At 42.4% G+C, this 17487-nt stretch overlaps 1 protein-coding gene across 2 annotated transcripts in view; it reads left to right on the forward strand.

Moving 5' to 3' along the window:
• Nucleotides 1-17487, forward strand: part of THRB (thyroid hormone receptor beta) — a 319875-nt gene that overhangs the window by 240940 nt on the left and 61448 nt on the right. For both annotated transcript variants that reach the window (XM_080926715.1, XM_080926716.1), the window contains exon 4: nt 5289-5549. In XM_080926715.1, coding sequence (XP_080782841.1) covers nt 5289-5549 — 261 coding nt within the window. The remainder of the gene's footprint in view (nt 1-5288; nt 5550-17487) is intronic.

Genomic DNA, 17487 nt, shown 5'->3' on the forward strand with positions numbered 1-17487 from the left:
AATATCACTTAGGATGTTATACTAGGCACTATTCATATTTCAGCAACATTGACAGACAAGAACTCTGCATGCATGTAAATGGAATCATGGACAGAGGGCAGCACATTGGGAGGACAGGGTGGGTATAAAGTTTCAAGGAAAATGGGATGGTGGGAGATTATGTCATGTAATCTTAGAAAGAGATACACCTTCAAGGCTGCGAACGAGTCAAGCTGTGTCTTCATCATTATTATCTGAACCCCAAGACTAAAAGAGACGCTTCATTATAGCATCCCTCCTGATGTCTCTCGTGGTAGCTAGAAATCTGGTCTTCAAGCCAACACTTTTCAGGCATTGTGTTTAAACCACCACTTCTACTGAGTAGTGATTGATCTAAATTCTGTCACTGACATGGTGGCATGAAGTCATTGACCCAGCTCCTTTCTTTCGTGAGTGATGTTGAAAATCAAGTTTAGAGGAGATGGAGTTAGGAGTATGAAGGAAAGGAAAGAAAGGTTATTGGATGCATAAAGGAAGGGCTCTTAACATGCCAGGTACTGCTTCAAGGGCACTGACATGTTGAATGTGTTTATCCCTTGATGGAGTCATAACATGACATCATTGGAAAGTAGGGGAAGGTAAGAAGTGACAGTGATTGGAAGACATAAGTCACCAGGGACAGATCCTTAACCTGTTTGCCTATTTTTCTGTCCTTTGATGACTCTGAAGCTCCTGCACTATAAACTCCTGCTGCCATGATATTCTTCCTTGAGAACAAGCACAGAAACATGAAACCCAGGGGTCATGGGCAAAAGTTTGTGCACTTACTCAGTACTGACCACTTACAATAGGGCACAGCCACATCTCTAAGTTTGCAATAGTAACTTCTTTCTTTCTTTATTCCTTTCTCCCTTCCCTTCTTTTTCTTTTATCTTTGTTTTTCTTTTGTTTTGTTTTCTTTTTTTTTTTTTTTTTTTTTTTTTTTTTTGGTTTTTTATCCCTATTGAACCTCTCTTTTGGAGATACCAGTAACATTAGGGAAGAATTATTCCTTTGAAAGACTTGCAGACCAAATAGGTTTATGATGTCTCACAACTGGAAGCAGCTTTAACAGAACAACAGGAAGTCAGGTTTTAGACTCTGGAGACCTGGGTATGAATCCTTGCACATATACATATACATATACATACACATATACATATATGTATATCTCCATGGCACTTTCTACTCTTGGTGCCTGCTTATGTCCCATGAGCTCACATCCTTACCATATGGAAGGTTCTCTCCCAGGGCCCTCAGCACACAGCAGGGACTCTGACAGTGCTGGCCCTCCCTCAGGAATGCTTACATCTCTATTGCAGACAAGGAGGTTCTGGAGAATGAAGATCTATGGAAAATGGTTGGGGAATTAGTTAGGAATGCTCTTGCAGAAACTAGCTGTAGGCAGGGCATGCAGACCTAGTGACAAACTTCTACAAAGACTCTGGAGAGTGGGGCTCCTACGTTAGCTTCTGTGACTGGAGCGTAATCATTAAGAGGCAAAGCTGTAGAATAAATTGCATGAGGAGTCTTGGCAGAAAAGGCAGGGATTTGTAAATATTCTTACAGTCTTCTCTTCCTAGGTTTCTGTCTGTTGCTGTAATAAACAGGACCAGAAGCAACAGGGGAGGAAAGGGCTTATTAAACCTCACAGTGCCAGGTCACACTCCATTACTGAGGGAAGTTCAGACAGGAACTCATGGAAAAACACTGCTGCTTACTGGCTCATTCAAAGCTAGTTTCTTACACCAGCTGCCTAGAGATAGTGATGCCCACAACAGGCCCTTCCCACATCAGTCATCAATCAAGACAATATCTCACAGACATGACTACGGGCCAGCTTGGAAAAGGGCAGTTCTTCAACTGAGGTTCCTTCTTCCCAAGTGACTCTAGGTTGTATCAACTTTACAATAAAAGCAAACTGGAAGATTATCTAAGGTTATGTAAAAAAAAAAACAAAAAAACAAAAAACAAAAAAACAAAACAAAACAAACAAAAAAAAAAAAACGTTAGATGCTCAGGGACTATATAACTTCTTCCAGATGCTGATAACTTCTTTTATTACCTTAAGCTTATCTTGGTTCTTTGGATCTTGAACTCTTTGTGGCATCTCATTCACCTGGAGATGAAGTCAGGTCTTCAATGCTGTGGCTGGCACCTGCAGTGATTCGGATAGGTACCAACGGTTGGGAGTAACAATTGACCCTTGAGGATATTAATTCCTCTAAAAGGAAATAATCCATTAGAATGAGCTTTGGGAGAGTAAAGGGACATGGACACATGATATAATCATAGAAAAAATCCTACAGTCATTTTACCGGCTGCATGTGTGTGAAGGGTCCCTGTAGTCTTCATTACTGACGACACTCACAAGTACAATTTATGGACCTGGCACAATGGGTGTCCCATGCGTCCTTGGGAATGGAGTAAGACTTCCCCTGTCCTTGAGTAGCTAAAATCAAGTGTGTATTCTCTTTAGAGAAATCCCTATTGCATTTTCCCATGACCCAGCCAGGGCTCTTTAGTCCCCATTTTCCCAGCAGTGTGTATCCCATAAACCTGCCAATTAAGCAGCTGAATATCCTTATTGCGAGTGTAATTACAGACAGTAATTATGAACTTGTAAATGCCTCCCATTGCTGGAGCCCTTTACCCAAACCACCTCAAGTGCTTTTCTTAGGGAAGTGAAGGCAATGTTCTCGCTCACCTTACCCTTGTTTTAGGTAGTCTCCCTTGCTAAAAGAAACCCACTCTTGCTGGCTCAAGGGACATGCATAAAAGGTTAATCAAGGCTCTGTTCTGAGTGAGACTGTCTCATTTGAGTGGACAATCCTTAGATGTGTTTCATCTGAGACTCAGATTCTGTAAGGAATAACAACTCCCGGATCTCTTCGTTTCTTGCTAGGGCTGGGGAATTACTAACATAAATAGAAATTAACGCAAAAAGATACCTTAGAAGCTTTACAAAATCCTCTGAGAACTTTAATATTCTTTAGGTTGAACTTTATGGGGGACAGTTTGGTAGGGAAATAATCTCTGAAAATAAGTCAGGGAGAGCAGAAATACTCGTGAGTGAGCTTTCTCGTGTCTGTGGGAGTAAAGATCCATGATTTGCATTCAGCCACTTAGTAATTAATTTGTAAGAAGCTCAAACCCTCTTGGGTAATAGGTGTGTGAATGAACTCTACACAGATATGTTTAGTTGGAAACACAATACAATCTCGAAGATCTTTGTTTCCTTTCAAGGGACAGTGAGAATAAATGTCTGTATGGTTAGAAAGTGGAAGAGTTGATTCATCATGCAAAAAGTAATACCTCATAAACCTTGAGAAAAGAAGCAGCCTTGTTTGTGTGACCTGCCTAATACAATGGCTCACACAGTCTTTAGTATGGACAATTCCCAGTGTCCTTCCATGAATCAGAGCAACGGGTGCAACCCAAAACCTAAAGCACAACAGGATTCTACAGGAGACATGAGCTACTCCAGGCACAGTGCTTCCAGTTACTAGGCAACGGAATTCTGCACTGGGGGCTGGAGAGCAGCTCAGGAGTTCAGTGTGCTGTCACTGCTCTTACCAAAGACACAAGCTTGGTTCTAGTGCCTGGTTCATCAGGAAGCTCAAAACTCCAACTGTAGACACTTAAACCCACCGGTGGGGGAAGGGGGGCTCACGCACACATAAATAAAACTATATTAAATCTAGTTTTTCAAAAAAAAAATAAGTCCTGTGCCTATTCCATTGTGGTCCTTCACATTCTCCTGGCTCAGAAGTTTGAATGCTCCTGGTTATGGGAACATGAGGCTCAGGAGAGGACCATAACTTCCACAGGTGACTTCTGACAGCTGACACTTGCAGATAAACCATCCACACAACTTCAGCTGAAGATCTGGTAGCTTCAGAGAGGGTGCTATGGAAATCCAAAGTATGCCTAACTCTGAAAAGTCACTTAAAATTCCCTGTGCACAAATCAGGATGGATTGGTCTCCGAAAGCACCAAGGATTCCATTATGGTCATTTGGTGATTTCAGCCTTAAAGAAAACTCCGCTGTAAGGTCATGCACAGTGATGCTACACTAGCCTGCATCTAGAAGGCCCTGGGTTCCTTCACCCAGAACTGCCAAAAACCCCACTTATAAATTAGTCTTCCAATCAGTGTAGACAGCCACTCCTTTTCTAATTGTGAAACATGGTTGCTAAGAATTTGTGAACCAGGTAAATTGTACTGTGTGTGTGTGTGTGTGTGTTTGTGTGTGTGTGTGTGTGTGTGTGTGTGTGTGTTTGTGTGTGTGTGTGTGTATGCATGTTGTGTGTGGTATGTATGTGTGATGTGTGTGTGCATGTATGTATGTGTGTGTGTGTGTTTGCACCATGTTTGTCCTCTGCAATATCTTTGTATATAGTCAAGATATTGATTGAATAAGTTGCAAATTGCTGTAGGAGATTCTTGCAGCAAGAAATTTATTATATCATTCTATTTTTGCCCATTCTGAAGAACAGACCTGGGCACCACATAGACCGAACTCCAAAACAAATAAAATATTTGATATCTGGTACCCAGCCTAAGATCCAGGCTCACCCTTCTATCTTTGGAGCTCTTAGTTTGCCACAGGAATAAAACATGACCTTCCCCCTTTTCTGTGATGTCAGGGCCTGGTTAGGACTATCTTGAAAACACAAAACTTCCATGTAAAGATTGAGGTGTTTAAGCTTGGGAGTCATGTGACTTTGTGTTATGTTTTATTACTGGCATCTACCCTGGTTTTCTTTTCTTTTTTTTTCTTTTTCTTTTTTTTTTTTTTTTTTGCCTTCAGAGTAGAAGACAGTCAGAACAGATTGTCAGGCTCAGTATGTAGACACTTGAGTGTGGCCAACTTGAATGACAGTGTCCCTCAGGTCAGAGTGGGATATAACCCAAGTCAAACCAGGCTGCACCCGGATGTGTGCATCCTAAGGATCTGGCCTAAGGTCATGACTTTCAAGACCTCAAATGGTCATCTAAGCAGTGATATAAATGTGTATCAGCTTGCTCTGTGGGCACTGCTGTAGTGGCGAGAAGACACTGGAAAAATAGAGCGGGAAATATGTTGGTTTCTCCAGCCGGCAATCCAGCCTAGGTGGCTCTTTGCCCTGACATCACAGGAGAAGTGCTGGCAAACCGTGGCTGACCAAAAGAATTAGGCAACTGGACTTCTGAAATGCAAAATCTCAGCAAAACCTTGGCAATACCTACAGTCTGTTATCTCGTGTTTTCCGCTCCCCTCCCACCAGAAAATGGCCTTCCAGCCTGGGACAAACAGAAGCCCCGTCCAAACCGAGGCCAGGACTGGAAGCTGGTAGGAATGTCCGAAGCCTGCCTGCACAGGAAGAGCCACGTGGAGAGGTGTGGTGCACTGAAGAGCGAGCAGACATCCCCACACCTCATCCAAGCCACCTGGACGAGCTCTATATTCCATCTGGATCCTGACGGTGTGAATGACCAGAGCGTCTCAAGCGCCCAGGCTTTCCAGACTGAAGAGAAGAAATGTAAAGGTAACCACTTCCTACTAGACCGTTAACTAGACCGTTACCACGCATGCGTCTCCCCCATGACTGCTCCATCTCCATTTCTCCGCCCTCCTAATGTCTGTGCTGTCTTTCCCTGGCTGATCCTCCCCAGGGGTCTTATCCTTTAAATTTCGTTTAGGCATAAATAAACAAATGGGGTCCAAAGGCAAGCACATTATATGTACACCACACTCAGGAAGAGATCCTTTTTATTGTTTTAATGAGCAAATATGTTGTTACTTTGGTTCTTAATTCTGCTTCTTTCTGAGTGGAAGCAGACATCACTGTACTCATATCTACTTTCTTTGAGCTGAATTTGCGAGCGTGTGCATGAATATGTTTCCTATCCTAATTATACCAGTAGCTACAGGGATTGTGATGCCGGCCTTTAACCTAAATAGAAAATTCATACTTGACAGGGAGATTTTAATGTCTGTGGTTCATAAATCCTCTGTCACCACCACCAAGAGAAGATTAGGGTGTTAGGAGGTTGTCACCTCATGAGGGAGAAAAAAAAACAGCTAAAGTGGCCCAGGTTCCTGATCACTTAAGACTTAGCCCTGTCTCACCTCAGGCCACCCCACCTGACAGATGTCTTCCATGCTGATCTCTTTATGGTCTTATGGTTACCCAAAATCTTTGCTTCTTAAACAAGTCTGTCTTTAAGTGTCCAAGTTCTTATAACTTCCCACTCTTGGCCAGTCCAGAGTTCACAAGCTAAAACCAGCATGACCAGTTTAGATTGTCGTTTTGGAAACTGAACATCTCACAATCAAATAGGAATACCTCACATATCAAAGCATTGGAAGAGGTGAGCCATGAAGAAGCCAGTCTTGAACGTCAGCCACAATTCATCGGCCACTTATCATTTGTGAAAAAGAACCCAGGTCTTCCTGCCCCTCTGGAAATACTTTAGAGCCGCTTTGTGCCTTCCAGTTTCCCTGGAAAATTGAGGCAGATGTTTTCATTGGAAACACATTATCCAAAGATGGCATCCTCGGCTCTGGCTGAAGAATAGACAGAAAGTCCATGTTCCTTTTGAAATGTGATACTTGCAGTTAGAAGTATAAAGGGTTTCTTTTTAATGTTCTAAACTGAAATAGAATTACATTCCCTTCCCTTCTCCCTTTCTTCCTTTCAGTTCCTCCCAGGTACCCTCCCTCCAACATCTCCCAAGCCACCCCACTTCCAGTTGATAGCTTCTTTCTATGATTATTATCATGGCATGCATATGTATGTATGTTTGTATTGTGTGTATTTATGTGTGTATGCATGTGCATGTGCATGTATGTATGTATATATGTGTATATGTTTGTATTATGTATGTATATATGTATGTTTATGCACAAACATACAAATGCAACTGGCTAGTCTGTTTAGCTGTTTGCAGACACATCGCTTCAGGACAACCAATAAGGGGGCTGATCCCTGGAGACCAGCTTTCCTTTTCCCAGTTCCACATTAATATGCCCATTGAGATAATTTGCCACCATTAAAGTCTTGTTTATGCAGATACTTGTAAGAGAAATTCTTTGAAATTTTGAAGAAGATATGTTTTTTAAATGGCCAAATAAGATATTTCCCCAAAGGAATCAGGATGTAAAACAAGCGGGTCTCTGTGTGTGAATAGGGAGGTGCTTGTATTTGTTTGAACTACAGTTCAGATTTACTAGCTGATTGCATCTTCAGATTTTATATGTTGTGGTGAAACCTTGCCTGTCTTTGGTTCACAACAAGATGCCACCATCCCCGGGATTTAAGGACCTAGTGAACAGTTAGGCTTGTTCACAACTTGAACCCAAGTTCATTCATGTGCCAGTGTTGTATATTTATGAGTGATTTTGTTCTTAGTTACATAGAGTTCAAAATATTAAACTTTTCTTTGTTGGTATATTTTGAAAATAAGAGGAGGTGGGAGTTCTAGCATACAGAATGCTGAGGCAGGAGGATAGCAAACTGAGGCTAAGTACAGCTAAATAGGAGACCATGTCAGAGAGGGGGGGAGGGAGGGAAGGAGGGAGGGAGGGAGGGAGGGGAGGGGGAGTCAGTCTTCCGATTTAAAACTCATTACGGTACAGGGGCTAAGAACACAACATTCTGAGATTGACACATTTGAGCTAGAACACCAGCCTTCCCACTGAATGCTTAGAGCAAACTTATATATGTTATGTCGATAAAGCTATATAAGATGCTGTGCTTAAATATTCAGCACAGCACCTGAGTTATAGTGCACTCAAATAGCAGCAATTTTTCCCTGTGGCTACACATCCTTACGTCATGTGAATTCCTTGACTTGCCGAGTGAGGAATTCGGCCAGCGGAGTTTAACAGATGAGGACGGTGGTGGGGCTGTTTTTATGAAGCCCAGATCTTCTTCCAGCTCTTTCCCTAAATCATTAAAGTGCATTTTCATTATTCTGGTGTTGAAAGAAACTCAACAGAGGCAAACTTTGTGAGGTTTCCAGAGATACCACCAAGGTTCACTTGGATCTCGGCTTAAAATTATGCACTGATTCGGTGGGGAAAATGACAGGCAAGTGGCCAGAGCCACGTAGCACAAGAGTGTACTACAGTAAACTCCCCTCATATATTAGGACCCCAATGAGTGATACCTACATTTGCTCAACTGCCCCAGGATCTGCTTTGTCTATAGAGTTCATAAGGAAAGTGTTGGCTGATGGCCATTTGTACTGGGCATTTACTTCCCAGCTGGCCTTAAAGCAGTTAATGCCATGGCCTATTCTTGCACTCATCTTCTAGTGCTTGTACAGGGCCTACTGTGTGCAGGACATTATGCTTGATGTCTGACTGTGGAAAAAAGGGAACATTAGCCTCACTCCAAGCACTCCAGATGTCACCCACAAGAACCAGATGACCTTGAGTTGACCCACAAAGGTTTACTTGGGGTTAGGCGATCCAAATCAATAAACCAGCTGCTTGAAGTTACGACATAAGCCCCACCCCCAAATGAGTAGTCTAACTGAACTAGCTTGGAATACTTTCATGTATGGCTGTGGGCTGGAAATGGATCCTTGTCGCTCTCTGTCAGCTTCAGAATCACTCACAGTGCCTTCCCAGCACCCACAACCAGCTGCAGCACCAGTGGTGGCCACTCACCAAGCCAGATGCAGACCATTTTGGTGCTGTCAGACTTGCCTGGTCAGCCACATGTGGCCAGATGGTGTCAAAGTCTTAAGCAAGAACAGGAATGCATTGGTCTCTAAGGCCTGGGATTATTTAGTGCTCTTTTAGTTCCAATAGTCTGCAAATCCTGGCTTACATATAAAATAATCTTAAATATATTTTGCCTGGAGCTCGTTTGGAGGTTCTAGCTAGTATTTTGAGGAGCACATCTGAGTGCCTCATTCGCGGTAGTCATAAGTGAATAGTCCGCATCAGAGACTGTGCCACCTTCTCCCTTCCTGGGTCGAAGCTGCTTTTTCTGTGCTCAGTGCTGCACACCCTTAGTGCAATAGCCGTGTTTCCAGCAGCTTATAGAGATGTGAGCTGTGCGTGGTGATCCACTCTGTATCCACAACAGTCCAAGTGCCGTGCGAGGGCCGGAGAGTGAGTTTGAGGACAGTGTAGACTTCAGAGTGTCTGCTAGTAAAATGGCAAGCGGGATGGAGAAAAAAAACCTGAGGGCCCAGTTAGACCTTTGAATTGGAGTGCCTAGGGATGGTCTGGACCTCAGAATCTGAATCTCAACTGTCCCTCAGTCTAGTGACTGAGACCAAGTGTCCCCAAGCCTTGCAGATACTCATAAGGAAAGGGTCTGCCACCTAGTGGGCTCTCAGAGATAAGCCTGTCCCTCCCTTTCCTGCAGCCCTTGAAGCCAGCTGGCAATCCAGCCCTGAGGACTCACTTTGGGGCTGAAAACATGCTCTCTCACCCCCTTCGGAACACTTCATTGGTGACAGATCGCTGCTGGAAAGCCCCTACTGCGGGAATGGAACCCGACCCCGCTCTGAAATTATCCCCAGGCTTCTCCCCTCTGCCCACTCAGACCTCCCAAACGTAGTTCAGCAGGCCCTGAAAGCTGGTCAAAAATAGGGAGGTGACGCCTCAGAGCTAGACCACAGCAGCCCACTGTACTCACAAAGTGGGGCCTCCATAACAGCCAGGAACTTTCTGGAAGGAGGCATAGGGGCTGTTGGGAGGACAACCGTGATGTAATGATGCTACTGCAGTTTCCCTGTTAATCTGCACCAACTATGACGTAAAAACAGAAAAATATCAGATTCCTGGGAGGAAAAGATCCAGAAACATTTAATGTGCCGTGTTCTTTCTTTCTAAATATTCTATTTGGTTTTGCAGGGAACATGAAATTTTCAGTAAGTTGTAAAGTTACAGATAATTAAAAAAAATATTTTTGTTTCATCTACCAAGGACACACATTATTACAAATTTTATCACATTTCAGTTGTCTCTTTTTATCTATCTTATTTTACAAACATGGGTCACACAGGGCACACATCATTTGTAGCCAGCTTTTAATGCGTACAAGTAGATCATCAGTCAGCATTTCCCCTTGCCATTAAAATATTCTGAACATTGACATTTACTGGCAACAGATTATTCTTTCTTGTAGCTAGAGCATCATTTATCAAAATGCCCCCTCAAGGCTTAGACAATTTAAAGTAATTCTTCAATGATAAAATTTAAGTAATATCTTATGTCAGCAAAGGGTCAGACTATTAATCCATGATCTTCGTAGAGAACAGATGATTTAAATCAACAGTGACACTTTGAATGATATACCGTTCCCATTCACCAAGATGACAAAGTGCCCTGGAAGTCAGAGACATAGTCTACACGTTACTGTATGCTTCACAAACCTTCAACATATACATTCACCCTCTCGGCGGTCAACACGCTGTCTTTGTACTTAAGAAAAACACCAGAGCATCAGGAAGTTCATTAGCATTGAGAAGGTTGGGTTACACCGCTGGAGCCCTTCCCCCAGTGGTCCATGTGTCTCTGCTGTCCACTGTGCCCTATGCACCAGAGATCACGGTCTCAGTCCACTGAGTAAAGCAGTGCTCCTTGCTCCTAGGCAGTCAAGGAGTGTTAGTGACCAACATGATAACAAGAGCTCACTCCTAGTTCCTGGAGTGCCTGGGTTAGCTCAGTGGTTTCCTACTCCAAATCAGGAGACATAAAGAGGAGCAGAAAGGTTATTTCTGGAGCTAAGAAAAAGCATATCATAAGGATAATTCTACATACAAGTGTGTTCCCAGATCTCTCCCACTGTATCAGTGAATACTTACATGATGTCTCAGTAGCAAGGGTGTGTTTTCAAATCAGATGTCTTAAGCTCATTCATGTCTTACTTTCTAACACACAAGCTCGGAGCGAATCTCTGAGCTTCTCTGATCCACAGAATGAGGTAATATGATCAAGTGACCTTTCAAATTTCTGTGTGTAGATAAAGGAAACTATGAGTAAAGCCCTCGGTACAATTTCTGTAATTTAGTGGCAATTGAATAAATGCTTACTGTTCTCAGTATATAAATAATCTGATCTTCAGGCCTTTCTGGTTTCTGTTACTGTTTCTGACCTGGCGCTGCCGTGCAGAACATGTGCACTGGAAAGCTGAATAGGTATTCTGAATAATGCACAACAGATCGTCACACCAGGGGTAGAGCAGAGGCGCAAACAGTTGACAGAGCTCATAGTAGCAACCAAATATTTTTTTTGCAAATATTAAATGTTAAAACCCTGAGTGAAAAATCACCTGAGATACAAAGTAGCTGAATGAGAATCCGAGTCAGACATTGTAGTTACGGGGGCCAGGTCTCTCTTAGATTACCCTGTCCTGACACCAGACAGCGGAGCCAGGGGTCCACCCACCTTAATGGATACAGTGTGTTCCCACATGCTGATCGTACATCTGAGCATGCCTTCCTGCTTCTGCCAACTAACACCCATTAAGATTAGGCAAGGCCCTTAGCCTGTCTGATCTCCATTTTTTTATCTGATAACTGGAGAGTTTTTGATAGAATAAGCTCTTGGGTGGCATTACAGAGACTTATCAGTAGATGGAAGTTTTACCACTTGGTGAGGTTAGAAAGATCTAGAAACACGGTATGGTAATTAGAAGTGCCAAATACTCATGGGGAGAACAACTACTAAATCCATACCGCCTACAGACGGCTCTACTCTAGACAGAAGCATGAAGTCAGCACCCGCATCCCTTAAACATGCTCTGGATGGTTTTCCAAGTCAGGGACAGTGGATGGCTAACTCACATAGCACTCTGGAGACACATGCCATCTGCCGTTTCTGACACAGATTGAAAGTACAAAGATATTCCAGTCAACTTCAGACAAATATATAAATGGCATATTGATCATAGGCTATAAATACAGCCTGAAAAACCCCAGGTTACACGGCATCCAGCCAGTGCTTGGGAAATATGGGGCCAGACAATTGCGGACTGGTTCTTGCCTCTGAAACGAGCCACTTAGCACTGGGTAAATAACTAATTCTTTCTAGTAATGAACATGAAGATTAACTGATGATGAATGAAGTACAAGGACTGAAACCTTTTTTTCAATATTGAAACCATATTTCCACTGGCCAGAAAACCCCAACCCATGATCTCCATGAAGCTATGGAACACAGTACAAACTGAGTTGGAAAATCAAGTGTGTCGTGACATCTCTTTCAGTGCCCTCATTTCCCATGTGGACCCTTATGTCCAATGACCCAGAAACCTCTGGCTCTTCAGACCCCATTTTCAGTTCCCTCAGAAGGTTCTGAGAGCATTTGTGAACTCCATAATGCACTCCCACACCATGGGGTGTGGCCAGATGCTTTGGGATAGACAGTTTGGTTTTGAATATCCCTGAGAAGCAGAGTCATCAATCAAAGATGGTGTCACAAATGATCGGTGGCTTGCCCTGTCTTCACTCACAGAGGTCTCTCACTCTGGGAACTATCTTGTGGCTGGTTCTGGTGGTGAGATATATTTACAGAGTACTCTTTCAGATCCAGATGAATTTTGCCTACTTGACAGAAGTTCAGGGTACCAGAAACCCAGAACTACATGACCGTGGAAATAAGATGAGAGTCAGAGAGCCCCATGACCCAAGGTCATTCTCCATGGCATTGTTCTGTCCCAGGATTATGAGCTTTTGCAAAGCCCTATCCCTGTGACATCTGTCAGCATTGACTTACACAAGGAGATTGAGTTTATCAAACATTACTGCCTCTTAAAATGCAGCACTAGGCTGCTCGTGACACTGTCTAACTCAAACACCTCTGTTACGGTAGCTACTTGGCATTTGACTTAGAATATTGTGTGAGGGCTGATGGTTTATTCGTCCAGATGGTGATATTCTATGAGTGGCAGGTTTCACCCCTGATTCCTCATAGTTATCCCACAGCACGTGGCTCTAAAGGCCATAACTATTTTAAGTCAAACCTTAGAATTAATAAAGAGAGATTTACTGGGTTTTTTGGTCTGGCTAGCTCTGAAAAGAACTTCTTATAATAAGTCTCAGATATAAAAATAAAGGTCAAAATCCATGTAGGTAGGATCCATTGCCCTTTAGAAAGGGAAAAATGCATGTTAATCTTTTGCACCACTTTCAACCTGATAGGTTTCTATGGAGACAGATACTTGATATGGAGTCACTCCACGTAATATTCACGAGCTGGCTTAGGGTGCAGTTTCTTCTTCTTGTTCCCGGTGCTCATAGGTGGAAGGATGATTCTGTGCCTTTGCCTATATTTCCCCAACAAAGGACAAAGACAATCTGAAGGCTTTGCAGGTGGTCACAACAGGTCCAAAGCGCACTACCAAAAGCAGGGAGTCACACTGATGAGATGACCCATTGTGTTCTCCAGTGGACTGAAGGTCGTTTGCATTCATTTATTACACTGTGTGTGCAGTGTATACTATTTTGGAAGCTGGTTTCCTCCATTTTTTCAGGACAGTGACTTTTTTGGAGATGTGCCTACTTTCCCCTCAATTTGTCCTTTAAGTTACATGGTTTCTTGAAGCTCTCTGAGCAGGTTGCCTTTAGCACCTTTTATTGATGGCGACCCTGGGCTTACCCATGCTCTCCTCACCTCAGCCAGCATCCTGCCCATCCACTTTATCCACCTGTGGGTGGTCGAGGGAATTGCTTGTATGTTACCTATGGCATTATTACCTCACAGAACCACTGACAGGAAGGAAGGAAGGAAATGATTTGTCCCTCTTAACGAAACACTTCAGAACGTCTCCTAAAACAATGGGAATTCTCCTAGATGACCGCAGCATAATTATCAGGGTCGGGACATCTGACAGCAGCGCCGGCTACTTTCTAGCTGACAGACTGCTCAGCTGTGCCCCTCAGTGAGCGGGAGAGAGAGCCTGTACCACCACCGGCTGTGCCTTATTCCTATCTTGCTTTCTGGACCAGGGTGCAGGGTTATGAGCTGCATTTAGTGGTTGTGGGACATTGGGCTCTTACTGCATGACTTCATTAAGATATCACTGACAAATAAATATTAAGTGTGTTGGTAGTAGAGAATGTGCTCCTTTAATATCTGTCTACCTTGATGATTAATTAAATCATGCTCATTAGCAAGTTTGTCACCTTACATCTTTATAAATCGCTGTGATTAGAATATTTAGTTTCTGATTACTTAATAACTTTAAAGAGAAGGGGACACATTGGTGTGAACTATAAACATCATGGTATGTAATGGATCCCTGAGGCTTCTTCCTCCTGAGTTTGAGTTTTTTCCAGCACCTGTCCATCTATCCATCCATCCATCCATCCGTCCATCCGTCCATCCATCCGTCCGTCCATTCCTCTGTGCCCTCTGTGAACACCTTCTAGGCACCATTGTTTCTCTTTGCTGGTTTTAGATTCCACATCTAAATGAGATTGTGCAGTTTGTGGTTCTGTACCTGACTTATTGCAGTAAGCATGCTATTCCTCAGGATCAGGTCAGTCTGCCTGAATCTGGAGCCAAAATCTCTCTTCTCTGCCATTTCTGGTACTGGTATTCATTAAGGTACGTGGGCTGGGTCTTCCATAGTCCCCTGAATTTAGAGTTCACTGGTATTTCCTTATGAATTTTAGCAGAAGTACTAAAAAATCACAGCAGCATTTAATGGCATGACCCACAGAATATTTATGTTCCAGCCCCGTCTTTATCTTCTCATGTGAGACGGCCTCTGCCTTCCTTAGGAACTGCTTTCTGTTCTCACTGTGCTCAGCAGAACTGAATTCTCTAAATCCTCTTTTTAAGCAACTATTCTGTGCTCTAGCGCTAGGGCTTGGAGTCTAATGGCGTCCTGTTTCTCTGTCGGCTCTGACACACTGAAACTTGGGGGAATCACTGGGAAACTTCACAGCCCAGAGGCCTTGCCGTGAGCCACAGAAGGAGACGCTATGTCTCCCGCAGCTCTATCCGCTTTGGCCTTGTGCTTCCTTCCTTCCCTTAACCCAATCTGGTTGACACTGAGCATCCTTTACGATCATCTTGGTATTTACTAGGTGATTTCCAGAACATTTTAATATGTAAAATAAAATGAAGACTTTCAGTTTGTAATTTCTAGACGTGACTCTTGGGGATACCAGCAAGAAATAAGAAACAACTGTTTTTGTTTTGCTTTGTTTTAAGGAAGAAAAGAAGAAAAAAGAAAGAAATCCTATTTTTTCAACTCATATAATAAATCCTCCTCCTTTCCCTCCTCAAATACTACTCCAACTGTAATCTCCATTTCCCATCAAGCTAAAGTTTGTTTCTTTATAAGAACATAGAATCGCATTAGAGTTCTTCTGAGTTCTGTCTTATTAACTGTGGCTTTATAACATGCCTGTTTGAGACACAAAGCACTCACATTGTCTTGATTTTTACCAAAAAGTTTTTATTAAGTAAGTACTACATACTTAGAATAGAATACTATGTCTGAAGGGCTGTGGCATATACCAAAGTTCTAGTTCATAGAGACACACATAGACTCTGGGCTGTAAATCTTTAGAACACCAGGCAGTGTTCTGTTGGCTTTTTGGCATTAGCTTATAATGAAAAACATTCCTGTATTGTTTGGGGAAAAATTAGTTTCTTAAACAAGGTACATATGTCAAAAAGCGGTATATGTATCAAAAGCTCACTAAAGGTGTGTACGATTTTTTAGGTATGTTTCTTTTGGATGTTTTAAATTTTTGTGTGGTAGGCTTACTTCCAGAGCATCAAGCATGCCAGACAAGTGCCCTGCCATTACCCAGTGTGTTCTACTTTCATGGGGTTTTGTTCCACTAAAATATCAATTCCACTTAAATCTATTAATAAAAGACAACAAGTACCTTTATTTTATTTTTAACTTACTTGACACTTGAAGTATCCAAGCAAGATCTGATTCCTGTTTGAAGTGTGTGTGTGTGTGTGTGTGTGTGTGTGTGTGTGTGTGTGTGTATTATAGATACCTGTTTCCTGTGGGTGTGTACATGACAAATGGAGGCCAGAAGTTAATATCAAGTGTCTTCTTTGACTCATTTCTTTTCATTTTTTAATTAATTTAACTTGTCCTCTAACACTTTCTTTTTTTATTTTTGAAAATAAGCTTTATTTAAATAAGGATTTAAATGCATTAAATAACATTAAAACTGGAAGGGAAAAGAAAACCAAACAACTAGTTTGTTCCTTCACATGGCAGTAGGCATCAGCTCATACTGAGTTGAAGCTTCTACAGCTAGCCACAGGACTGACCAATGGCACTGGCTTGGCACTTGTTCCCTTGTCGTAAGTTTAACTGTTACCAGGCTGGCCTTACCCTTCATGTTTCAACATCCCTTGGCTAGGATAGATCTGCTTAAAAAGACTGCCCTGGTGGTGAGCTGATGTCCATGACTTCTCTGGAAAGGTATCACTTTGAATTCTGCCTACCTGCTAAGACACCAGGGGTTCTTCTTACGCCAGAGACTCCCTTGACTGACACTGGGGCAGTGTTACCCATACTCTGGGTCACCTGGGCCTTTCAAGGGGTGACACTCTCCTAGGACAGGGAGTCCCAAGGAACCTCTGGTCAGACATAGCCTCCTGTAATCTTGGGGTTCTTGGCTTGGCTGAAACCTTGTTATTGCTTTGTTTCCAGATGAACACGGCCAGGGCTTACCGCTTGACCTGTTTAAATGATGAACTTGTAGACTACACAGCATGGCTCTGTTCTGTTTATTACTTGAAGGAGTTACACTAGTCCACGTTAAAAGTGGGCCCCAAATGATTGCTGTGAGTGTTTAAACTTGTGACAAGAAACAGAAGGGAAATTCTACTCCTTGCAAGGAAATTCGCACTTAAGCATCAGAGAGCCATGAGCACTTAAAACTCACAAGCCTTCAGCTGGTCGTCCTTAGCCAGTCCAGTCTTTTTCAGGAACTGGCCACCCTCTATATTCTGGATATATATGTATATACATGTTTATATGACATGTATATACATATTTATATGACATGTATATATATATATATATATATATATATATATATATATATGTATGTATGTATGTATGTATGTATCCACTTCTCCATATTCTAGATGCTCAATTACAGGAACATTGCAGGCAAACTTCTTAAACAAGGCAGCTGAGACCTCTGTGAATGGAGCCACCCTCTAGCGATTTCATATGTGAATGTAATACATTCTTCTATAAGGGAGATGAGTGGAGTACTCAAGACAATATGACATCTATACACAATGGAGTTTTATTCAACTGTACAGAATAAAAAAATCATGGCATTTAAAGGAAAATGGAAAGATCAGAGATCATCATGTTCAGTGAAATAGCCAAGACACAGAAAGAAAAAAATGCCATATTTCTCTCATATGTGGAACCTAGATTCTCATGTAAAATATATGAACATAGACCCATACATACATACATAGGACAAGTAGGGAGAAACTATTTGAGAGGAGAAAGG

This window comes from Micromys minutus, assembly GCF_963924665.1.
Source record: "Micromys minutus genome assembly, chromosome: 12".
NCBI lineage: Eukaryota > Metazoa > Chordata > Mammalia > Rodentia > Muridae > Micromys > Micromys minutus.